General features: G+C 46.7%; 1 protein-coding gene across 2 annotated transcripts; it reads right to left on the minus strand.

Annotated features, from left to right (window-relative positions):
• Positions 1 to 74: 74 nt before the first annotated feature.
• NRIP3 (nuclear receptor interacting protein 3) lies at positions 75 to 14,098 on the minus strand. Of its 2 annotated transcripts, XM_014876269.2 has the most exons (7): positions 13,658 to 14,098; positions 6,957 to 7,136; positions 6,294 to 6,376; positions 3,718 to 3,857; positions 3,295 to 3,347; positions 3,095 to 3,192; positions 75 to 1,751 (listed from the first exon to the last, which is right to left on the minus strand). In XM_014876269.2, the coding sequence occupies exons 1-7, from the start codon at positions 13,829 to 13,831 to the stop codon at positions 1,739 to 1,741; spliced, it is 741 nt and encodes a 246-aa protein (XP_014731755.2). In that variant the 5' UTR covers positions 13,832 to 14,098; the 3' UTR covers positions 75 to 1,738. The 2 variants fall into 2 exon arrangements, with proteins under 2 accessions (XP_014731755.2, XP_088031473.1); XM_088175347.1 differs by lacking the exon at positions 75 to 1,751 and having other exon boundaries at positions 3,091 to 3,192; positions 13,658 to 14,086.
• Positions 14,099 to 25,752: the final 11,654 nt, after the last annotated feature.

A 25,752-nucleotide genomic window follows, 5' to 3' on the forward strand; every position in this document is an offset into this window, starting at 1 on the left:
CCCTTTTCTTAACAGTCATGCACTGAAAACAAAAAAAAACCAAAAAAACCCAGCATATCTAGCATACAAGCAAATAAACAGCAATAACGGTGTAACTTTATTTAGATTTAATTTGACATTTAGCACAGTAATATGCACAGAAAGAAAAACGTACCAAAATACCAAACTGATAGCATATAAAATAATCAAATATATTTCATATTTGGTGAAATATTTCTACAACACATCAGTGGGACTACCCTGGGCAGCCCAACCCTGTAAATATATATAGATATATTTATATTAATAGCTGTGTTATATAAAATACTGTATGTAGAGAAAGCACTGAAACTTATCACCAAAATAGAAAATAGCTCAAAATACAGCTAGTTCAGGTTTTCTGGATATACCCAATATGGAAAAGAGATTCAAACTCACTGCAGGAGATAAAGCTCCAGCTGAGATGCTCTGGCAGGCATGGGATGGCAGGGGTGGGCACACACTGGATCAGCTGGCAGGAGCCTGGCTGCCCATGGCCATGAGATGACAAAACTTTCTGATTCTCACCCAGAACCATCAAGAGGCTTCCAAAGTGGGAATGCCCTCGGTACTTGTGGCTGATGCTGGGGCCAAAGAGTTTCTGCTACATCAGAGCTACTGGAGCAGCTCCTGCAGCACAACGGGATCCCTTAAGGACCCAGCTGCAGCAGGGCTGACCATCAGCAGATGCACAACATCACAAGCATATTATTCTGAATTTTAAAGATGCCTCTTCAAGCAGATGACAGCAATTAATTCCCATTAGGTTTTGAAAAGATAAAAAGCTGCGTTTGTGCGAGGCCAGGCTCCCCCAGGCAATACCGTGTGGCACAGGAAGCAGCGAGCCTGCTGCTCCAGGACAGTGACACCAAATGAAATGCCTGGCAAAATCTCCCACCTCCCCTGAGGGTCATCAAGGGTTGGACTTAAGAACACAAGCAATTTGTAGACAGGTATAAAAAATATATGGCATTTCTGTCAGCAGCACTGAAGTGCAGCTGGAGTCAGTAACGTGCCCCAGCCATGGCCAGGGCACTGCATCTGCTGCCTTCCACACAGCACACTTTTGTGCTTGTCTGTTGCTTTTTGGCCTGGTGTAATGATTGATTTACTTCACTACCCCCATAGGAAGAGAAGCCTGCAACCCATTAATAATTCTGCAAGTGCTCTTCCTCATCAAGCCAGCAGTTGCATCCCTAATTACATGGCAACAATACTATGCTAACAGGATGAGCTATAATTCCTAGGTGGTATTAACATTATTATTTTACTCTGAGTAACTTCCTGGTAATGGCCATTTGAATCTGGCAATATCAATTAAGTGAATATAAATGCTTAGCCCCTGGAAAAATCATTAATAAAAATCTCATTCTGATAGCCTCTAATCACAGCTAAGTACAATTACTCATACGAGGCCACTATAAAAAGTATTTTTCTCATCAGAAGAAATTCATCAGGTTTTCCCAACTGTTTGTAATAAAGAGGACACTATATAGAAAAGTCCAGAAAATAAGCACACGTTTGTTTCTCAAAACCCATAGATAAACATGACAATATCTCTAAATTACTGGCTACAAACAGGATTTCATTTAGCTCTACTCAAGCTGTAGCCTAGTATAAATGTTTTCAAAGCAGCACGTTGCTGTTTCATCTGGAACAGCTGCACAGGATTTCTTTGATATCAAGCTCTTGTGTGGGGATAGTGTTTCAATTTTTCTCTTTATGCCTCCAAACTGCGGAAACAAGAAGGAAAATACATTTAGTAAAAAAGGTGTTTTTCATGAGAAAAAAAAATGAAAAGAAAAGAAAGCACTAAGAAATAATTTATCACTGCAGTGGTGACAGAACCACGCTGCATCTCTCACATCTCTGTTTCAAAGGAGACAGGGACACCAGCCTGTGGTCTTGCACAGGTCACCCACAGCATTGTACTGAGATTCGTTTTTATTGGTTTAGGGTTTTGGATTTATCACTTATCTCTGGTAGCTTTGTACCCCTCACTTTGTTTGCAAGTCTGGGCTCCATTTATCACAAAGCAGTCTGCCTCTCCTCCCGATTTTTGCAAGCATAGTAAATGTCAAGCATTCTCACTGTCTTGTTTTTTTGATGAGCTATTCTTTACTTTTCAATTCCTTGTCTCAGTACCTGGCACTCCCTGGGCTCACAGGCTGCACCCAGGGCCACCAGCTGGCCCGGGCACACAGCACAGGTGCCAGCTGGGTGTCACAGCTGGGTGACCTGGACAGGGAGCACTCTACAGTAGCCTGTCCCTGCCTCCTGCACTCCCCAAAGCCTGTGGCTGGTGCTGACCTACATCATCCACCAGACACACTTCCTGAAGCAGTGAGCAAAGGTTTTTTTTAGGTTGCTCATCACAGAAGTGCAAAGCCCCTGTCAGGCACTCGGTGCCCATGGGTCAGAGGCAGGAATCAGTCATACATCTCTTCATACATCTCTTATTCACAGCACTCAGCAAGAAACAGCCCCATGCAGTGCCTGGGAGGAGGGCACTGCTCACCTGCAGAGCCAGCCACCACAGCTACACACACATTTAAGAGGTACAGCACATGTTTGTCTTTCCTTAGGGAGATAAGGCTGGAGAAATCTGGGACACCAGGAAGAGCTGGCAGGAGGGCTGCTAGGATGATGTGGGGAGAAGTGCCAACGCTATTATCTCCAGACAGGATGTCTCTCTCAAACATTCATGTGGGTTTGTCAGCCTTGCTTCATAAATGTTTTCCAGACAAAGGGTTTTTTGCAAACACTGTCAGAGCAGGCCTCAAGGAGTCTTCTTATTGACCTCCAAAAAGTACATTTCCTAAGGCATTCCCCTGTGCATGTCTTGTCAGACACCCGCTTTGATGAACAATGTTTACTAGGAAAAAAAGCAGTAAAAGCTGACAAAGGCTGCTGAAAAAAATCCAAGGACTCCGTTTCAAAATGTGATGATCTGATAAAACAATTTCTGCCGGAGCTATTGACCTCTCACTCGTCTCCAGCAAAGGGTCTGGCAGCTCCTGTGTGGCCCTGGCAGGCTGAGGGATGCACATGCAGCTCACACCCCCGGATTACTTACTGCTCTCCTGCCTCAGCACTGTCACTGCCCACAAATGGGATTTCTTCCCTGTCCGTCTGCCCCAGAACGAGGTGGTGCTTCTCCATGTTTATGACACACTGTAGAGAATAAATGTCCTTAGGTAAGAGGGAAAAGTGCAAATGAGAGTGGTCCCAGCTGCCCCATCAGCACGGGTAAGCATCCTGCTGGAAAACTCCTACCTTCAGAGACTTCAGTGTCTGCAGCCCGAAGGAAAAGGGCTGGTCGTTGTCTTCTGAAAAAAAAAAGGACAATTCAGATTTATACATTCAAAATGCCCTCCTGGGCTTTTTATCAGTGACTCCATCCTTCCTTTGTGGTTGCTCTGCTAAACAAAACCCTGTTTATAAAGGGCCAGACTCCAGAGGAGAGCAGGAGGGCACAGGATGGCAGGAGGATGTGCCTGCAGGGAGATGCAGTGGTCGCTCCATCACCGTGGCAAAGCCAAGCTTGCTGAACATCCTCCCCCTTCCCTCTGTGGGAGGGCCGAACAAGAACTTGCTCTATTTTATTTTTACCATCTTCCCAAAGCTGTGTTTTTCCTGCTGGGGTAAGAGGCAGTAGAGCCCAGCCCGTGGTGGAGGAGCAGAGGGTTTCACACTCACCCACGACCAGGGCAGGGCACTCCACGGGGACAGCTCCCACCGTCAGCGACAGACACTCGATCTGCCCGATGGCTTTCACCTTGCTGGGCAACAAAACCGCCTCCTCTTCCACAGGGAGTGCTTTGACATGCTCCTTTAACCTGTGGGCATTGAAAACACTCCTGGCATCTCAAGTGGCTGGGCTCTTGCAGCAAGGAGCAAGTGGTGTTTGGAGGGTGTTTGCACCTGAAGGGCTCTGAGCTTGCTCATCTCCCACGCTGCTGTTGGAAAAGCTGGCAGGTTCTCTGGGGTGCTCTGCAGGCAGCCCACACCCACATCAGACCCAAAATGCAACCCTGGGGCTGCCCAAGCACTGTTCTCTGCTGGATTTGGGGTTTTACCTGAGGAATCTTTTCCCTACGTTTTCTCGAGACTTGGGGAATACTGAATTGCCTCTAATGCAGTGAGGGTGTAGGGAAAGGTTGGTTCACTCCCACAAGTGGAGCTGGCACTGTGTCCCCATGGAACCATGGAAATGCTGAGGTTGGAACAGATCTCTAAGACCATTGAGTCCAGCTGTTAACCCAGCACTGCCGAGGTCACCACTGCACTGTGTCCCCAGTGCCACACACACACATGTTCTGAGCACTTCCAGGCATGGTGATGCCACCACTTCACTAAGCAGCTTGTTCCAAGGCGTGACCACCCTTTCAGTGAAGAAATTTTTCCTGATACTCAAACTAAACCTCACATGGCACAACCTGAGACCATTTCCTCTGGTCCTGTCACTCATTCCCTCACTCGAGCCTCCTTTCAGGTAGTTGTGGAGAATAATGAGGTACCCCTGAGTCCCCTTTTCCCCATGGCTCACATCCAGGTGGCCCAATCCGTGTTTATTAGTTTGTTTGGTGCTGCTGCTGCTGGGTTTGTTCAGAGGAAATGGGGACAGATCAATCACACTCAGCCCAAAGAAAAGAAAAAAGGATGTCAGAGATACCCTCAGGTACAGCTTCTATCTACACCCTTTGAAGCAGTCTGACGATACTAATTAATTATTTAGCTTCAGTTTCTCTTTTAAACTGAACAAGAATCTAATGGAAAGGCCATTTGAGGCCCTGATCTCTCTCTCAGATAAAAGCCAGATCAATTTTCAGCTATTTGAGGTTTCTGCTGAGTCGCATTGCAGCAGCACACGTGTGTGTGTCTGTCTGTCTGTCCATCTGTCCTGGGGGGTCAGCCCCCTCAGAGGCTCCAGGACTGAGATGGGCATTGCCCAAAACATTTAGCACAGGTGCAAAGGCAGTGAGGGGTAGCAGGGAAAAGGAGCTGGATCCCCTCTGCTGCTTTCTTGGAATCTGGCCTTAAAAATCAGTAGGAACATATTAATCAGAAGTTTATGAGTTCCTTGGCCACCTTCTGCACCTCCTACAGCTCCCCAGGGGATTTCTCATCCTGGCAGCCTGTGATCCTACTCCACTGCTTTCCTCAGTGTGAGGGGGAGAGAGAGACTGGCATCATCACAAAGACACAAAAAAAATTTTGAAAAATAAGGGAGGAATTGAGCCTGAGCATCAGACACACAAGTGCTGCTTTAAGGCACCGAGTCCTCTGAGACCTGGGCAGCAGAAACAGGCTCTGAGCTCTCTCTTCAGTGCTCTGTGGAGGACAGGGCTGCTGCAGCACAGCAGTGCTGCAAGAACTGCACTGGACACATGTAGGGAAGACAGGGAGCAGAGGAACTGTCCCAGAGCATGAAATCCCTCCAAATGCCATCGTGTGGCTGTCCTAAGCTTGGCTGAGCTGCTCCACAGACTGTGACAAGGTTGTAGTAAGCACAGCCACCTTCCAGTCACTCAGCACTATTTTGCAAAGAAGTAATTAGTGTTAGGACAGGAACAGGCACCATTCCTCCAGGGCCATGCAGAAGTGCTCAGTGAGTAGGTGTAGTTTTCTTTTTTTTCATAATTACCACAAGTTAGCTGCAAAAAACAATGACTCCATGGGAATAAAATGCCAAAACCTCCTTGATATCCTGTGAGCTGATGCCTGGTCCTGCTCCTCAGAGATGAGAGAGAGTTTTGCTGCAAATGGCTGTCAGCCACCTCTCTACTAATCCATAAATACTTTTCCTTTAACCAGGAGAAATTTGTAATTGGGATCAGACACCCAGCTCTGAGAACATGCATGCTCACAGCTTCTTTGCACTGGGCGCTGGGCCAGCAGTGCTGCAGCCACTGCCCGGGGGCATGTCCAGGTCCCTGCCCTGCCCTGGGAGCCTGCAGAGCTGGGCTGGGCTGCAGCCCAGGGCACACAGAAGGCTGGGGAAGGTTCAGCTGTTTCATGAGGCACTGAGTGACGAGCAGACAGTGAAAAAACACAAATGCATCTATCCCTCTGAAGGGATTCCATCAGAGGTGAACAGGGTGGCTTTCTATTCCGTCTCCCTGCCGTTTAGGATTGGGGCAGGATTTGGCTGTAGCAGAAGGGTCAGGGGCTTGCCCAGCCCAAAGCCCTTCTAGAATGACCATCACTGACATGAGCAAAGCCATGGGCACTGCCTGAGCTGCCAGGTGCCATGCTCCTGGCTGGATATTTACCCCAGCCTGTCCAGGCAGGCAGAAGACATGAGGTTGTGCTGCGAGCCAGTGTCCACCACAGCCTTCAGCTCCTTCCCCGCACACTGCAAGAGCAAGAAGAGACAGGAAATGATGCGTGGGATGCAGGATGAGCACCAGAGTGTCCATGAACTCTCCTCATGCCAGCTCATCCCTGCTGCCCTGCACGCAGGGTCCTGAGCCCTTCCTGGCTCATTTCCCCCAGCAGAGAGCAGATGGGGCAGCGCCAGGCAGGAGGGAATACTGTGGAGAGTGAGAAAAACAAATGGGGGAGATAAATGTGAAATTTCCCTTGGGCAAAGAAAATAGGGATGGCACTTGAGGAAAACAAGCAGGCTGTGAGCACAGGGGTTTGCCATGGGTAATTACACCCCAGCATTTCAGCACGCTGCCCCAGCTTAGCTGTCCCCTCCACCCTGATGTGTAAGGGAAGACACCCATCAGACCAGTTTTGTCTCTGATTCCCAGGTGGGCATCTCTGCCCCAGCAGCCTGGAGCTGCACAGGGAGTGTGTCCAGAGCTGTGACAGTCCCGTGGGAGCACAAACCTGACTGGGAAGCATGGACAACTAGAGCACAGCCTGAGACAGTCAGAAATAAAATCTGCAGAAGAAAAAACCACAAAAAGCTGTGGAAGGACTATTACCTGGCAGCTGATCACTATGAGCTCTGCATCCTCTGTTTTCCCCGAGCTGCCCAGCTTGGTTTGGTTCAGCTTGTTGGTGTGTGAGGAGACATCACCCTTTGGAGCCCAGCTGCCTCGGCTGCCTCGGAACTTGGACAGATTTGTCTCCATCAGGCGCTTCTGCAGGATGTTATGTGGTTGCTTTAAGGAAGAACACACACAGAAGAGCAGGGTGAAGTCAGAGGAAAGCCACACAGTGCCCTGTGTCACCAGAGTGCCTGTGGTGCCCATGGGCCAGCACTGCTCTCACAGGAGGCTTGCCCTAAACTCTTACTCTCCCTAATTCCCAGATTACCAGTACTCTTCCTAGCTAGTTCTGGCTTGCCTCTATTTGACTAAAAAGAACTTTGTTTTGCAAAGGGAATAATACTTTCAAACTATTAACCTTTAAGACCCTGGAGAGATGCCTTTCTTTTACCAAACTCAAACTCAAGGTTTGATTGTATATAGGAATCCAGACAAGTCTGGCCTTTTCAATCTGCTGTTTGATCCATAACTGCCTCCAACTCCTGATGAAGGGAATTCTGTAGTGATGTGAAAAATTAGGATGTAACAAATCACCTTTCCAATGATACTCACCACCTGAGTATGAAGAATGTCTAAAATTACCCTCTGTATCTCTTCCCCCTTACTTTTACTTAGCTGCTAAGGGTGGCTGAATGGGACCAATCCTGAGTGCCATACCACAAGAGCAAAGAGGTAAGCTGGTCTGAGGAAGGTAGAAATTCTCCCAGAATCCCCAACACTCCTCTCTTTCTCTGTTATTTCCATTTGCTCTGGGAGAAGCATGTTGCCACTTAAGATCTCCTCTAACCTCTTTCCCAAAAGCCTTTTTATGTTTAATGTTCATTGCAGATGGATGCACACACTGCTGGAGGTGAAATGACTCTGCCTGATTATCTGCTCATTTCTCTGCCCAGCTAATCTGCCCTCCCCATTAATGCCTTTCCTTCTGATTTTAATTTTTCCATGGTGAGACATTTTTACTGGCTTATTCTCGAATTTTTGCATTCATGTTAAACATGCCTGTGTGTCTGCAGAGACATCTGAACCAGCAAACCTCCTCATCCCAAGGGAATATCCGAGTCAGGATATGTTGGAAAACCTCGGGCTCCCCAAGTTGGCCAGTGCCCACCCTTGTGCACAGCATGTCAAATAACAGCACTTACAGAAGTCTAATGCAACCTGGCATCATCCTAAAATAGCTGCAGCCACGCTGGCACTTCAGATCCTGCTGTGGGCACAATGTGGGCAGCAGAGCTGGGTCTGACTGATGGCATGGGAGGGATGGGGGAGCTGCAGCCAGCTCCAGTGGTCACTGGGACACATCAGCTCCTCGTGGCCCCACTTTCCTCTCTTCTGGTTTCTATTACTTGAAATAAAATCCCATGGCCATTTTGGAGTGCAGGTGCTGTGTCTGACCAACCTGCTACAGAGCATGTGCTGTGTGTAAGCAGTGACTCCTGATGGGGAGGGATCAGATCTGACATGGTGCTGCCTTCCCAGTGAGCCCAAAGAGCAGAAACCAGTGTTAACTAACTGGATTAGAGACAGAGGGGCTGCAGTGGTGCTGGGCCCTGTGTGGAGGGACAAGCAGATCAGGTCAGTCTGGGAGAGAGGGCTCTCTTTATGTGGGGCAGAAGCCATAGGTGCACAGTCAGCACTGTGATCACCTCCAGTGCTCCTCAGCAGAGCAAAAATGCAAACCAGGGTTTTCTGACACTGTATGGGATGTCCTTTACAAACCAGGGTTTTCTGACACTATATGGGATGTTCTTTACAATCTTTATGTTTGACTGCAGCTCAGGAACACAGCCAGAGCACTAATTCTTCACATCATTTAGAAACGACAAAAGAAAGGATAGGGGAGTGTAGAAGTAAATGAAGTTCACCCAGCTGGCCAGAAGACAGCCTGTCACACAGTGGTCACCTCCTTGTGCCCAGCCCCACTCAGGGAGGACCAAGAGAAATTTCTGAATGCATCAGCCAGGTCAGTCTGGGTGCTCTTCTGATCTGCCTGGCCTCGATCTCCAACACACTCCTCATTGATATTTTAATTGTCATCTACCATTGAATTCAACCTGATTTTCTGTAACTACAAGTTCTCCTATGGATTGTTAATCAGTAGCATACATGGGTTTTTTCAAGCCTTGCTTTTTATGAATCTTATATGAGATCCATCACCAAAAGGAAAAAATCCATCACTCAGTAGACACAAGTTACCAGCACAAATGGGATTATCTTTTGTTGACACTTGCCCTTCTGAAAACCACAGCAAATCTTGCCTCTGGGGGGACAAATATTCCTCATGTTGTGCTCCAGTACAGAAATAATCTGGCAAGAGGGGGCTGAAAAGGTTCCCTGCAGCAGCATCCTGTCTCAATCTATTAATTAGTTTGCTTTAACTTGGATTTCCCTTGACTCTTGTGTGCAACAGAGTGAGGGATGTTAGTCACAGAGATGAGTCAAGTGATGGATACGAACTTGGTAAATGGATAACGTGCCAGGGGACATTTGCAAATGCACATTTTGCTGGCAAACTACAAACAGACCATGTCTGGGAGGGAGGGAGGGAGGGAGGGAGGGAGGGAGGGAGGGAGAGGGGGAAAACCTCCTCCTGACAGCAGTGGGGAAGGCAGATGTGTTCCCCCTCCAGTGTGGCAGTGTTTGAAGGAACCCCAGATTACCTGGTACAATATTCCTTTGCATTGCAAAACTGCTGAAAGTTTTATAAAAATATAGAATGTCACATTTCATTCTGACAGCGAAAAAATAAGTTTTCCTTGTATCATTCAGCACTATATAAATACAAATCAGGATTTTTTCATAAGATACGTCTATTTCCAACCCTGAGATTTACAAAAACCTATGACCCCCTAAAAATGTCACAGTGCAAATTTTAAAAAGTGAGTGGAGACACCATCTATTGCTGACCTTATTTACCACTGTCTGTCAAATGTACAAATAATTCTGCCCAGCTTTCTTCCTGTCTGATTTATAAGCAAGTGCATTGCTGCAGCTTGCAGTATTCATTTTTCTGGAAGGTTTCTCTCTATTTGGCTTCTAGATCTGGGGATAGCAAGACCCATCAACAATTTCACTCAGGTGGAGATGAAAGTCAGGGAAGACACCAGCTCCCCTCTTCTACAAACCCATCTCAGGAGGTTTGCCCTCTCTTCTGTGCCTAGATGGTGGGGGAAAAAAAAAAAAAAAAGAAAAAAAGTAGTTTTAGTGCATTAACAGAGCTAATCCCAAGAAATCATCATTTTCTCTCTCTTCTTCCCATCCTCCATCCAAATTCACATGTTCTGTCAGCATCCTGTGCTGTCAGCCCCTCTCTTGGGGTGATGCTTTGGGACAGAGCTGTGTGCCCAGGCAGCAGCCAGCTCCCTGGGCAAGGCAGTGCCCACAACATCAGAGCTTTCTGCATTTCAGGCAGGACACACCAACCTCTGGGGCGTGCACAGCAGGGAAATGGGGACACCTGAACGCCCTGCAATTAATTCATCCAGTGCTGCACTGGCATGGGAACCTGGGGCAGGGGCCACAGGGCACCCAGGGATGTGCTGAGGGTGCCCGGGGGAGGTCTGAGGGCATGATGGAAAGGAATTGTTACTATTTATAACTCTGCTGCCCGGGTTGTCAAACCGTGCAGGACTGTTCCAGACAAAGCTGCTCCAAACTGGTCTGGTGGCTCTGGGGGACAGGGACAAGTGTCAGAGCACCAGGAGGAGCTGCAAGATATTTTTTTCTTTTTTTTTTTGGGGGGGGGGGGCTTCAGAAAGAGGCTAACAGAGGGAAGAGGCATCAAAACAAAGCCATTTCTGTTCTCTACATCCAGCCTGACATTTGCCAAATTCCGTGTACGCTTTGCTATAGGCTGGTCTCCTACTGGACAGACTGGAGTACACAAAGGCAGCGAGGAGCTGGAGCTCAGTCTGAGCCAGAGTAATCCACTGGAAATGATGAAATGGATGATTACAACAAGGATTTCTCAAACCTGCCTGTGCACAGCATCACCAGGAGAGCTGCTCCAGGAGCTGAGTAATGGCACACGGACCAGGGGATGCCAGCACACCCACCCTGGTGACCTGCGGCTGCTTCGCTGGCCACAGCACCCCTGCACCACGGCCAAAAGGAAGGGGATTTCTCCCCAAAACTGGAGTGCCTGCTGCCAGCTGCCACAGTGACAGACAGGATCTGTTCTCACCACCTGTCCCCATCTCTGAGGAGCTGCTAGGAGCTGTTTCCTCCTCTCTGCTCCTGCCAAAGCTGTTGGAAAACCCCCGCAGGAAACCCTGCATTAACAATGCCGTCACGTCAGAAGCCCCTCCACACACGTCACCACAGCTGCCACGCAGCCCTTGGCACAAAACCCTGCTGCTTTGTGAGGACATGCACGATTATTCACAAGGGAGACATGCAAATGCCCTGGGCCTCCTGATCATCAGTCCCTCTGGGCATGGGCTCTCCATTCGGGGCCAAAGTGAAGCCCCATATTTTGGAGGGTCTCCAGTCACAGAGATGCACAATCTCCCTCTCCTCCTGGGGACAACCAGGCAGCCACGGCAGTGGGGACACACAGCGTGTCCTGTGTGGGGGGTGGGCATGGCAGTGTCACTTCACTGCAACACAACCCACGGACACATCTCTGAAACCCATGGAATGTTCTCTGGGGCTGTGGGAATGGGCACATGCCAGTGCTCTCACTTTGGGGACTCCCTGCACACCCCATGGGGCAGGAGGGCTGTGGCCAAGGGAGCCCTGGCCACATGTGCCCACTGTGCCATCAGAGGAGGGGGATTTTGCAGTGGGGTGGCCCCACACCAGCTGGGTTCTCACCCCAGCCCCAGCCAGAGACCCTCCCCAGCCATCTCACCTGTGCCCCATTGCCCCTTCCTTTGTTCTCGGAGGGGATGGGAGCTGTGGCTCTCCCCAGGGCTTTGGCACATCCCAGGGAGAGCCCCCGTGCAGATCCCCCTTGCAGGGGCAGCAGGGGTGACGTGGGGAGGACACCTCAAGGGACATTTCTGTGTCCAAGGTGGTGCCAGGAGCCCCATGCTCTGCCCCTGGTGCTGGTACAAAACCCGATCCTCGCTCTGCAGGGCAAAGCACTTCAGTGCTCAGTGCCCCTGGCTCCTGCCACCTGTTGACTCTTACCTGGGCAGGGCAGAACCCACATCAGGGACTCAGTCCTGCTCTCTGGGGGTCACAGAGCCACAAAATGTCTTTTAGACTCTGCTGATCTTAGTAATAATGCCATCCCTCCCTGAAAAGCACTTCAACTCCCTGGTGGAGAGCTGCAATTCAGTGGTGACCAGGAAAGCTCCTTCTGAGCCTTTCCCTGGGCAGGACCTTCACTTCCTTCAATTGCAAAACACTGGGGATATCAAACAAAATCACCCCCCTGTGCACTGCAGAGAACAGCCAACTCACTGCACTTGTCTCAGGCAGGCAGAGCCAAGCCTAACCCAGCTGAGCAGGAAGGTTCTGACACTAAAAAACACTAAAAATAAAAAGATTGATTTTGGATTTCAATAAAACCTATATCAAGCATTGGAAAAAAATCAAATATTATTTTACAAGGTGCAAGATTTTTCCAACACTTGAGAAAAAAAAAAACTAAAGAAGCTTTCCCTGGTAGATATGTTTTTGAAATTTTCCTCCTCATGTCAGAACTTTTCAGTTATATTGAAGTATCCTTTCCCAGTAGAGAAAGCTGAAACATTTGTACAGTATTTAGAAATGGTCTCCAGCCACCAGACATGGTGAATAACACCAAGTTCAGGATCATATAAATCACTGTATACATAAATATTTTAAACCTAAAATTATGTCTCTTTGGTTTAAAAAACCCCATATATGCATTAGCCTTTACTGAAGTATGATCTTGGCAGTTTCATATTTTGAAATACCAGTGACTATACTTTACTGAATCTTTATGATTATGTGTTGTGTGTATATACAAATCACAGGCCAACATGTGTGTGTATGTATGCATTGTATGAAGCCATTTTGACTTACTCTGACCCAGAGAGGAATTTTGTACTGCAAACAGAATGTCATTTTCATGCAAAAGTAAAAAATAAAAATAAAATACATTAAAAAAAATAAAAATTAAATGCTGTTAATTCTGAGCGCCAGGCATCTAAAAAAAAAATCTAAAAATTAAATGCTATTAATCCTGAGCGCCAGGCATCTAAAAAAATTAAATGCTATTAAATCTGAGTCCCAGGCATCTTTAAAAAAAATCTAAAAATTAAATGCTATTAATTCTGAGTCCCAAGCATCTTAAAAAAAAAAACAACAACAAAAAAACCTAAAAATTAAATGCTATTAATTCTGAGCGCCAGGCATCAAAAAAATAATTAAATGCTATTAAATCTGAGTCCCAGGCATCTAAAAAAATATATATATAAAAATTAATGCTATTAATTCTGAGTGCCAGGCATCTAAAAGTACTTACTAGAAGAAAACTGTGGTTATATCTAGCATGGTATTTCTACTCCTTTCCTTTCACATATAAAAGTCCCATCTTTTACAATCAGTTTCTACACACAACCAACTTCTCCTAATAGAAAAACAGCGTGAAGAGAGAAATGGGCACTGCCTTAGCAGCCTCTTCATCCTCCCTCCACCAAACACAGCAGACAGAGCCTTACGGTGTCTTTGGAAGTGCCCAGCTTCTTCAGCCCGTCCAGAGGGAGGAGATCTGCGGAATCCTTGTGGATGAACTGAACCGCCTGCTTCATCCTCCTCTGCTGCCGGAGCGACGCCGCTTCCCTCATCTCCACTTCTTTCCTGCTCGGCTCGGTCAGGATTCCCGAATAAAACATCTCTGCTCCCGCCGGTGCGTCTGTGCTTGGAGATGCTGGGGAGCTGCGAGGGGAGGATGCTGTGCCGCCTGCGCTTTATAGCCCAGCCTGGTGACGTGCGGAGGCCGGCAGGTAGCTCGGCTGGCACACGGCGACACTCGGGCAGCTCCGAGGGGATCACGCAGCCTGCCCCAAAATCCCCAGGGACAGAGGAAAGCACGGGCACGGAGCTTTGAGAGCTGCCCGCAGCCCCGGCGGGCACAGCGGGACTGCCCTGGGCGGGGAACTGGAGTGTCGCGACAGGCGACCCTGCCCCGCAGCCGGGCTGCGCTGATGCAGCATGGGCTGTAGGAAGGGTGGGTACCCCTGGGTGCCCCGTGTCCCATCACAGCATCGCCAGCAGCAACCCGGATCATCACTGTCCACTCAATTGCCCAGCAAAACCGACACAAAAGTTGTCCCCAGCCAAAGTGGAGCACCTTAAATGTGGTTTTACACAGGGTTCCTGTACCTATCAAATGTCCAAGTAGAGCACAATCTGACTAATCACCAACACCCACACAACTGATCGTTAAGCAGAGCAAAACCTGGCAAAGCAGCTCTGGGTTTGCAGCTTTTGTGCTGCTTGCCTGATGACCCAGATGTTGCTGGAGTCAGCCTGGCTGTGGTCACCTACCTCTGACCCCAGCCAAGGCTGGGAGATGTGTTAGAGGATGCTGGCATTGTCTTGGCTGTCTAGAGGCATCCTTTATTCTTCATGGGCAGCTCTAGGCTTCCAAGAAGCAAAGTCCTTTTTTTTCTGGGGCTGGGCTGTCCTTTAATTTGTTTTATTTAAGCATGAACAAAGTATCCAGTAAAATTCCTGTACCTCTTTCCATGACAGTGTACAATACGAATTAATACACATTAACAAACTTAATAGAGTTTCATACTATAAAGACTGATTAATGTAATAGCTACAGAAGGTAATTTCTTAGCAGGACTCATGGCACTCTTGGGTTTCTTTCACTGCAACAGCAAATGAGGGCGGCAGGTGCTTCCCTGAACTTTCTGCTTTCCAAGTAATTTGTTGCATGGAATAGGTGAAGAAAAAAATGCAGCTCAGAGAGACAGCAGAGATCTGTAAACACTCCACGTGGGTTTGGTTCTTGTTAAACTGAGAGAGACCTTTGATGTGCAAGCAAAGCCCAAGAAAAGCAGAGCTTAGCCCAGGATTTATGCCAAGCCAGACTTCTAGGACCCTTCCTGCCTTCCAGAGCTGGGACACTGATTCTCCTTTGCTGTCCCCCCTCAGCAGAACCCGGCTCACACTTTCTGCCCACCAAGACACCACTGGCACCCTGCAGCTCCTGCTCCTGGCCTGGGGAGTGGGGCTGGCACAGAGCAGGGCTGATGCCAGAACAGCATCACTGTGGATAAACTTACACATGTGAGCTCTGCAGCCACGGACAGACCATGCACGTTCAGCCCCTTCTCATGTGACCTGGGAGAGAGGAGGGAAAAATATCAGATGATGAGTCAGAATGCCATAAAACCCAAGCACATTATCTCACAGCCTCACATAAAGGCCACGACACATGAGCCAGCTCAGCTCAGTGAATGTGTCAGCCTGCAGAAGGATAACAGGGCTGACAGGCTGAAGGGAGATATAATTTTTATTCCCTATGCTGACTCAGCTCATTACAAGACAGGACCATTGTTCCACTCTGGCATACATGGCCTGGAGGATAAAAGCACCTTATTTTTCACCTTGGGAGCTATTTGGCACTTTTCCAGCTGATTAAATAAAGATATATGACTGCATCCACACTCTCCCGAAGGCAAGGAGGAAGCAAAAGGGCTGCCACTGCAACCAGGAGGGAATTTTTATGGGGTAACAGCACTCTGCCCAGTGTATTAACAAATGCCCAGTCAGCTCTGGCTTATTTCAAGAGCAAAGCTGCAAGCACAGGTGGAGCAGGAAAAGCCCCCTCACTCCAAGGCTGCAGCCTGTGTTGTTATTCAGCACACATAAAGCATTTTGTCTGAGCCCTGCAATTCCACTCGTGCTGTATGTTATAAATGCACTTTGTGCCAACAGCTCTGAGGAAAATCTGCTCAGTGCTCAAGAGTAGCAAATGAGATAAAAGCCTAATTCCTCTCTTGATTTTTAATCCTGAGAAAGGGAAAGGGGAAGAAGCAGTAAGTCATCTGCTCAAATTATGCAGGATCCACGCTGAAGGAGGGGCTCAGTTTGGACAGCTCAAACCCAGGGGTTAAGATGGTTAAGTGGTTAAATCATTTGTTTGCCACAGATTAGCTGGTGGTATTTCTCCCCCTTCCCATACCATCTATCAAAATAGGGGCACATTTCAGAAAAATTCCCATCCACTCACCAGAGACAAGCCCGTGCATGACAACTGTTCCTTACTCAAGAAAAGCTCCAAGGGACAAAACCACTTTTCTTGCTCTTTCCTGCCTCCAGAGCAGCACGGATCGTTCCTCCTCACTTCCATATAAAATTAATTTCAGTGTCAAAAGGAGGCTTCACAGGGCTGGGATGGAGAAAATCCCTCCAGCCTGGGTCTGGCCCTGCCTTCCAGAACAGGCTGGCTGTGCCAGAAAGCCAGGATGCCGTGTGGGAAATAAAAGAGGTATAAAACTCTCAGACAGCTGTGTGAAAGCAAATCTCAGGATGGAGAAATGCAAGAATGCTGAAGCTGCAAGGACAAGAAACAATAGGGCTATGAGCTGTTTAGAGATAAGCCTTAGGAAAATATTTTAAGCAAGATAGTAGAAATATATAAGCTTAATAATGAAGCTTTATCCATTGGTTTAAGCTATTACAAGCAAGCATTGTTCAAAGCAAAATGCAGCTTCATTAATTGGCCTAAGCAAACACTTGTCAGCTTTTAATATATGTTATTGGTTAGAAAGTGGTTATTTTCTATGCTATTGTGTATTTCTATGCTAGAAAGTTGTTAAAAGACTGTAACAAAAAGAACTTCATCTGCTGTTTTAAGTGGCTGAAGCTGTTTCCATCTCCCGTGCCTGGCTCTGTAAAATGAGACTGATGATTGTGATGGAATAAAGGTTTTGAGACAGCTCCTCTAGCAGTCCCATCCCCTTGTTTGTGTACATAGATATATGGAAATGAAAGATAAGAGAAAAATGTACCCTGGGCACCAACATGCCAGCATCCCAGGCTGCAGGACACTGCAGGCTGCTGGCTCTGGCTGCCACAGGTTTGGAATGGGCTCTGTCCCGAGCCCAGGAAATCTTCCCCAGAGCCTTTCTGCTGGCCCAGCAAAGCCCTCGCTGCCCAAACCCACTGCAAAGAGCAGACAGAGACACACGGTGCTTGCCCTGGCCTTTCCAAAGAGCCCTTTGCCATCACGGCTGGGACAGGGGAGGCAGAGCACCCTTGGAGAGAGGATGTGCATTTTGATAAAGCTCATCAGCCACTCTGCAGGGCACACAGTGGCCCTGCCTTTCAAATGCCATTTGCTTTACCCATGGTGGTTTTACCCCTATTTACAGCCGGCTTGTGCTGGCTCAGTCCCCAGTCACGCCTGCAGCTTCATCCGAGGAGCTGCAGACTTTGGTTCACACCCCTCTTGCATCTCCTCTCCCGGGGAAGAGGAAAGCAGCAGCAGGCAACGCAGCAAGTGGGTCGGTCTTTTTTTTTTTTTTTTTCCTTTTTTTTCTGCTTTTCTTTGATTTCTCATCTTTCCCTAAAAAGAAGTGATTTCTTAGTGGTTGCCATATCCTGAAGAAATGCAGAGATGCCCCAGAAAACTCTGAAGAAAGGACAGGGTGGTATAATTTAGCACAAACAGAAGCAGGCAGTAGGTCCAAAATGAATAGTTTACCCAGCACAAAGAGAAAATTTTAGAGAATCTATTTCCAGAGAGAAGACCATGGAGAGCTTAAGAAAATTAAGTCACAATAATTGATGTATTAAAATAAGCTTTCTGTCCATCAGTGCATTAGTAAAGGTCAGTTTTAGCATAATCAAGAAAATAACTGGAATAATATGTAACTACAAACCAGTCTTTTCCAAAAATGTTGGACACAAAAATCCAGAAGGATTTACTGATCTACTTCATTATCATTTGTAGCAAGAAAAGACTGGATTGACCTGGAGAAATCCTCTGACATACAAAGGCAGAGTCAGGTTGGGATTCCTGAGAAATGTAGGGATCTGGGCCCCATTTCATGGAGACAGCAATTCCCAGGGAACCTCTCCATGTTTATCCTGGGAGCAATTCCAGCCTCCTTCCCCTGGGTGTGCTCTGTGCAGTGCCTGAGCTGGGGGCATCAAGCACGAAGCAAAGGCACGGATGACACTGGGAGAGGAATCTGACATTGCACAGCTTCCCCCAGGAGACTGAACTGAATTTATCTGCCTGCTTCTCTTCATACACAGAGGCAACAGGTGAATGAGAGTTTGAGCAGCACAAAAGCTGCACGTGTCAAAACAAGAGATTAAAATGGCAAGTCTTGCAAGAGCTCCCTTACCTTTATTTTCCCTTCTTTAAAGAGGCTGACACATGAGAAGGGTTGGTTTTCTTCAAAACAGGAGGAAATGGAGTGCATAGAGGGCAGGTGATGTTTCTCCCCAGTATGTACCCACACCAACCTCCGTTTATTATGTGCAACAGCAAAATTATTTCAGTATAAAATCTTCAAAATTATTAATTTGAAGAAACATTAATACATGCTAGTTCTCACCCTCCCAGATGTATGCTAGAGTTGGACTGCAAATATTTATTTTGAAGTAGCCTACACATATATTCAAAGTGCCAACCATAACTACATCACTCAGACTTCCCAAACCTCAGGGGATTTCACTTCTCCTGTCCTGCAAAAGGCAGCTTGTGTGCTGAAGGCTTCCTCTGCTGCTGGGGCATTCCAAGCCATAAATTTTACATTCAGGTCATTAAATATATAGGAGGGATCTTGTTAAGGCTAAACTAGGGCGAGTCACTTCACAGTACACAAACACAGTTTTCTCACTCCTTTCTAACTTTCCAGAAGCCTGACATCTGGAGACCAAGGAGGAGCAGGGCAGGACACGCAGGAATGCCTCTGCTGCCCGGGATTCCTGAGCTCTGAAAGCCAGGAGGAAGAGGGCGCTGCTCTTCTTCCCATCAGGTTCTGTGTCAGTCCAGCGGGAACTGCTCAGAAATTACCTGAGCCTGTTGCTCTGGAAAAGCAGAGCTGAGATGCTGGCTCTGAGGGGTAGGAGAGGGCAGGGAGACACAGGCTCACCGCTGGGTTCTGCAGTGAAAAAGATCCCAGGTAGGATCAAGCAATGGGGCTGGGATTTCCTGGCTCATCCTAGAGCCAAGAATGCTGTTGTGGAATTGCTGCATTCGGTGTTTTCTCCCCAGACCCAGCTCAGAGCACCTGGACAAAGCAGAGATTGATGACAAGCTGTGAAAACCAGAGGTGGAACCCAACCATCTGAACAGCAGCCACCCCACAGGCAGAACCTTGCTGAGCCTGCTCCTGTTTTCTTCTTGAAATAGTTCCCAGCTGTCCCTAAATCCTAGAGGGATTATGGGCTCCTCACATCAGGGAGCTGCAGGATGCTTTCACTGTCATTAACTGGACTAATGCCACCTAGCAAGAGACACGGAGAAACAGCCATTGCAGGAGCAAGGACAGCACCCAGCTTTCTCCAACACAGACCTGCCATTGGTTTCACCCATATTTTCCTTGTCCCATTAGTAATTTTTGCCCTTTGTTCTGCCCAAGGGACAAAGGCTGTGCACAGCACTCAGGACAAAGCCCAGCCATGCTAGCAGCCAGTGATTTCTGGATTCAAAGGAGTCCAGTCTTGGTCTAAATACTCCAATACAAAAATCCATTTCTATTCACCAACTCACTTAAGCACCTCTTTAAATGTTTTTGTGAATACAAATTACAAAATTTCTCCTCCCCAGCATGGTGAAAAGTCACTCCTTAGTACAGAAAATATCAGCATGCACACAAAATCATGTACAATAGGTATACATTTCCCTTGGATACGTGGGACATCTGTGTTTGCTTTTACATCTGTGTAATTAATTAATCATAAGGCAGCAGGCCAAATCTTTCCTTGAGTCAACACCTTGAGCATTAGTGGAGATACAGAGAGGATAACAGTGCCCACAATGACATCCATGCCTAGCTGCAGTCATGGAAGTAGTTCCCTAACCCTGTCCTAACTTGGCAGCCAGTAGTTTTAAATAATTACCCCTTGATTGTTTGTAAGCATGGAACACTGGTTGTCATTTTCTCCCTTTTACTTTATTCTCAAACCAATAAATTATTCTCAGAAACTACTGGTGCCATGAGCAGATGCCCATGATGGACCAGGAGAAGAAAATTTCAAAGTCATTTTCCACTGGGATCCTGTTAGCCAAGGTGCTTATACCCAAAGTTTTCTTATCCATAATTCCATGTCTTCATCAGTGTGAAATGTACACTGGCTCTAGGATAAAAGATGGAAGCTGTGGAGTGTGTGAGGCCACAGACTCAGTGCTCTGCCCTCTCCACATCGACAGGACTGAAGCAATTGCTGAAACCTGAGCTGGGAATGAGAGCAAACCAAAGTGGTCTGAGCAGCAGCAAGATCAGCAAAGTCTGGCAGCTTGCACAGCAGAAAGGGTCTTCTACATCTCCTGTCTTTGGGTGACAAGTTTAGGGCTGGCACAGGTATCTGAAAGCTCCCTGCCACAGGGGGGAACTCTTAGTCCTGAAAGGAGCTGCACTTTAAAAACCTCCTGCTTTTCCTGGCTTTCCAGCCAAAGAACTTCCCTCTGGCCAAGTATAAATCTGCTGCAGAGGCATTTCTCATTCCAGATGCTCTGGAGTGGTATGATTCCTAAAGAGCAGTACTTGGGGACTGGGAGGTGGAACTCCTCAAACAAACTTTAATTTACCTCTTGGGGAAGACAAATCTCAGAACATAATTTAAAACCTTGCAAAAAAAAAAAAAAATAAGATTACTGTCTCTGGAACAGGATGAATTCAGGTCAGCTCTGAAACAGAACTGCCTTTTGAAGGGTTCCTCTGTGGCTTACCCAGTTTACCAGGTGATTGTGACAAAAATAACAAACTCCAGTGATGCAGTAAGCAAGAGAGCTGAACAAAACTGGAATTTCCCAGCTCTCTTGCAAAAACCCCAAGAACAGGTGCTTATTTCAACTCATGCCAATGAGGGATTCACCGAGGAACAACATTCTTACTATGCTCTTTAAAAGACTGACTGTGAACCTTTTCTGCCACTACCAGTTAAAGGAGTATTCATAGAAGGATTTCATTGGACAAATATTTCCACCTTCTTATGGAGCTTGGATCTAGGACAGCTTTGCACCTTTCCTTCAGAGGAGGAGAGAAGGGGGTAACTTGTTTTGTGAGGAGCTCAGGGTTTGACTGCTATAAGTTAAAGATATATACATTTTGGAATTTAAAACATTCAAATCCTAAATTCATCAAATGCATCAAAATACCTTTCTTTTGGAACTTTGAGATAAATCCAAATCTGAACCCAAGAAATTTACAGTACCCATTTAAGAAAAAAAAATATTATTTACATCAGCATTAGAGAGAGGGTCACCACAGTGTTAGTCAAACACAGGATCTCTCACCTCTGTGGAGCCCTTATGTTTATTTTCTGAAGTCAAGACTCCAGGGCTCTCAAGTGCCTCAAGTACAAGTGAGCTCCCGTTGTACCCTCCTGCCACAGCCCATGCAGAGCTGCAGCAGCTCCTGCCAGGTAAGATTTAGTCAGAAATGTTACTGGAGACTCAGGGCTAATATTTGTTCATGTACAAAATCATCAACAGGGCTTCAATGTGGCTCCCCTAGCACAGAGGGTGTGTTTGCCATGTTGTGATTTGGTTAAAAGCCTCCACCTTCAAGTCTAGGCAAATGAAGGACACTGAGCTCACACTGTGCCCCAAAAGGAAGGCAGCTGCCCCAGGAGAGCAGGAGCAGTGCGGGCAGGAGTGATGAGGCACACAGCACCCTGAGGTGCTCCTGCCCTACCCTGGCTATCATTTCCTGCAGGATCATCTGTCCAGCCACTGATAGGAGTCAAGCTGGGATCAAGCTGAGCAGCCAAACGATGTAGGAAATCAGCAGCTGACTACTACACACACAATTTCATTTTCAAAGACAAATGTTCAAAGTCCATTATTGACATCTGTAAGAACTGAGTCACCAGAGTGATGGGGCCAGGCAGAGTGCCAGGATCGCTCACTGCTCTCAAAGTAAATAACAGCACCTGAAGTTACACATTCACAGCCCATTTCCTCCAGCTTCCTTTGAGGTTTATTCTGCCTGGAAATCAACAACTTGGAACCCACACATTTCCTCACCAGCAATTTGGAAGAGATGGGGGAGCAGCCTTGGCCAATGGTCAGAACTCAGTTCAGGTCTCCTCCCACTAAACCTGATGTGGCAGCAATACCTGGCCCAGAAGCACGAGTCCTTCTAGGTGCCATATTTGTCTTTTATAAAAACAGATAAACTACAACATAAATACAAAATAAAAACTCAAAATATAAGGTCATTTACAAATCACTCCCTCCCCTCCAAAACGACAGATCAGAGGCAGTGGTGAGGCTCAAGAGCTGCCAAGGTACCAGAGTTTCAGCCCAGTGTCTGGTTTAGGGGTCCTGCCTAAAGCAAAGCCCCATCCAAACTCCCCCCGCTCCCCTTCCCGGCTGTTTGCCAGCAGGGATTTCAGCGGGATCTGTGTTTGCCACATGCTGCCCTCTCGTGGGAAGCCGTGCGGATGGTGCCCGGCTCCCAGGAGTGGTGCCCGGGTCCCAGGGATGATGCCCTGATCCCAGGGATGGTGCCCTGATCCCAGGGATGATGCCCTGATTCCAGGGATGATGCCCTGATTCCAGGGATGATGCCCTGCCTGGGATGATGCCCTGCTGCCCAGGCACAGCCCTGCACAGCAGCTTCACACAGACCAGCACAGCCTCACTACCTCAGCTCCCCAAACCCTCAAAAATCTCCTTATTTGAGCACTTTCACAATATTCCAGGCAAGGAGAGACGCTGAGAGATATCTGAGGTAGGGATGAGGCTCTAGCATCTCACATGAAGTTTATTCCAGAGCATCCCTAAGCCAGACTGTGTTCTTCATCAGATTTTACTTCTTCAGTTCTGCATGAGGAAACATATCCTGCTGGGATAGATAGGCTTTTTTATCCACTCCCAGAGCAAATGGTCCCATTGGGCTTGTGTGCTGCACTGAGCTGGGACAGGCATTTGTGATGTGTTTATTCCAGCACTGCTGCATCCCTCTCACAGCCCCAGCACTGGCTGCAGAGCTTTCTGGACAGCCCTGGGGAAGACAGCAATGCCTGCAGTGTTGAACACTCAGTTCCTAGAGCTAAGCTTCCTTCACCCACTGAATGAAGTTGCTGTTCTCAGCATGGATGAGCCTTTTCAGGGTTTTATTTTTGTAAGTTTGCTGAGAGAATTAGCACCTACGGGAGCCAGGGCACAATAGTTGTGCTATGTAAGCCAGACAGGCCCCCTGAGCACTTTTTAGTCATCCTGTTTTTAATAACTGGTCTCAGCTTTTCCACTCAGCCCCTCACACCAGCACTACACCAGTAACAGCAAACTGGGGCCACCCAAAATCCATCAGCAGCTCTGTGTCACATACAGCCTTGTCCACTGGACACAGAGATCCTGAATTCCCAATTTTCTGGAATGCTTCCTCAATTTCCACTTCAAACCTCACACAAATCATGATCCCCTCCCTTGCCCTTAGCTGCTTTCTGTGGGTGGGTTTTACTCTGGGCAGCACCTCCAGGAGCCAGGGGAGCTGGCATTTTGCACAGGTGACAGATGCCACTCTTCTATTTGCCTGAGGCACAGAGGATGAGGCTGCCTCTGCTCAGGCATAAACTTGTCCAGTGCAGAAATGTTTCATGGCTGTTTGTAGTGTGCATAACACTTGAACTAAGAACTACTAAACAACAAATTGCATCTCAAGTGACTAGTTCAGAATATTTCAGCTCCCAAAGTTTTCTCTTTTGGAAGTAACTTTTTCTATCCCCAAAACTATGATCCCTTGATTTCCTGATCCCCAGAATTGTCACAATACAGAAATTTCATGGCATATGATTTGTAAATCTACATTGCCTATTGAATAAACTTCCCAGTGGAAAAAAAGAGGTTGCACCAGATCAAGTTTAGCAGCTAGAGAGTGGGAGTTTCCTTTATGAATTCTGTATTTATAAACATCTCCAATAAGAAAAAAAATATTTCAAGGTCTCCTTTTCTGACCCATTCTTTCTCATTGTGTACTAAACAGGCTTTGCTTCATGGAATTAAAACAACTTACTCTTCAAAATGGGCTTAATCAGAGAAAAAGCTGTACTAACACATATTTAAACAGTGGGGTTTTTTCTTTTTTAACATCTAAAGTGATTTAATAAGGTAATTTAAAGAACAGCACGAGAATGTCATATATAATTTGCTCTGGCTTGGAGAAAAACTAGAAGAACTTACCTACTGAGTGGAATGTGTCCCTTGAGTTCTCTGACTCCTGTTTTCCCCACAGGTGCTCTCTTTGCATCGCTGCTCCTGGCTGTTCTCTACATTCCCAGCAGAATATGTGTTGTGGAAAGCAGATTTCCACCAGAGAGAGTGAAAATCTGCCTGTGAGCAAAAGATTTGTTCAAATTAAACGGGCAGCAGCAAGAGGTGCTGTGGGATGGGTTTGTTCCAGGGATCCCCAGAAACAAACCCGAGTTTGGCTCAAGTTCTTCCAGAAGTATTTGTTTGTCTCCTCCTGCAGCAGCCTTGCACAAGCACAGTTCGAGTGGAGCAGCACCCAAAGGAAGAGTGTGGAAGAGTGTTTACATTTTTGCTGTGACAGGTTTTGCAGTGCACATCTATTGCATTTACAGGATGCCATCTATATGCATGAGAGAAAAAGCATTTGCATTCAAGCTTGTTGAATTCAGGAATATTTGTGGACCTGCATTCTGCTACAAAGGGTTATCACAATGTCATTCTTTCCTGCTTACCCACAGCAGACCTCCTCTGATTCCTTGGATTTAAATAAGCTTCAAGTCTTGCTCTCCATATTTCCCTATTAACTATTTCTGATATGTAAACACCCAAAAGTCCCAGTCAGAATTTCAGCTCCCACTGCTGTGGGAGTTCCCAGGATAGTCCATACTGACATTCCCTGTCCCAGAGGGTGTCTGAGCACTCGTGTCCATCACTGCAATCCAGCACTGGCAGCATTCACAGAATCAGAGAGAATATTTGAATATTTTGAAGCCTGTAGCCACCATACTCTTCCAGGACCTCTGTATTCCTGTATGTCATTTACTCTTTGCCACATAAACAAGCAAAGTCACCTTTCCATAGAAAACAGCTGAACAACACAGTTGTGTCTTCCAAAACCACACCAAATGACCTTGGGGACACATTCAGTGAAATACAAAGCAGTTCTTGTTACTGTGATCAAAGGAAACTAAGAGTCAAATAGGCAATTGAATAAATTAAGGAGAAGATATTTGGATCACTTTTATAAAAGTTTGATAGACTGACTAAACCTAATAATCTCAGTATAATATTAAAAAATAACCAGGAAAACAGTATTAAAAATTATTATAGATTGACTTATTTTCAACTTCCTATGACCTAATTCTACTTTTCGATTCTAAGAAATTGAGCCAGTGAATTTAATGACACTGTGGTATAATCTTAAAAGTATTCTGGGAACTTGTGTCTTAACACAAGCTTTGGCCTTGTTTTCCTTGGTTTGGGGGTCTTTAAAATTATTTTTCATTTTAAACAATGTGGTTTGGGGTTGGGTTTTATTGTTTGTGTGTGGGTTCTTTTGGTTTTGCTTTTTAGGAAAAACAATCAGATTAATCTACAAAGCAATAAACCACTTTGGAGTTACTTTCAGCTGTTTATCCTGTC

This window comes from Sturnus vulgaris, chromosome 18 (genome assembly GCF_052056855.1).
Source record: "Sturnus vulgaris isolate bStuVul1 chromosome 18, bStuVul1.hap1, whole genome shotgun sequence".
Taxonomy (NCBI): domain Eukaryota; kingdom Metazoa; phylum Chordata; class Aves; order Passeriformes; family Sturnidae; genus Sturnus; species Sturnus vulgaris.

Bases quoted from the DNA above. Each gene is read 5' to 3' on its own strand.
- NRIP3 (XM_014876269.2), bottom strand. From the start codon at position 13,831: ATGTTTTATTCGGGAATCCTGACCGAGCCGAGCAGGAAAGAAGTGGAG. The intron at 3,858-6,293 runs GTAAATATCCAG...CAATGCCCACAG, and splicing joins GCCTGCCTGGACAGGCTGGG to GTTAAAGGAGCATGTCAAAG. The intron at 3,348-3,717 runs GTGAGTGTGAAA...TTTTTTTTTCAG, and splicing joins GTGCCCTGCCCTGGTCGTGG to AAGACAACGACCAGCCCTTT.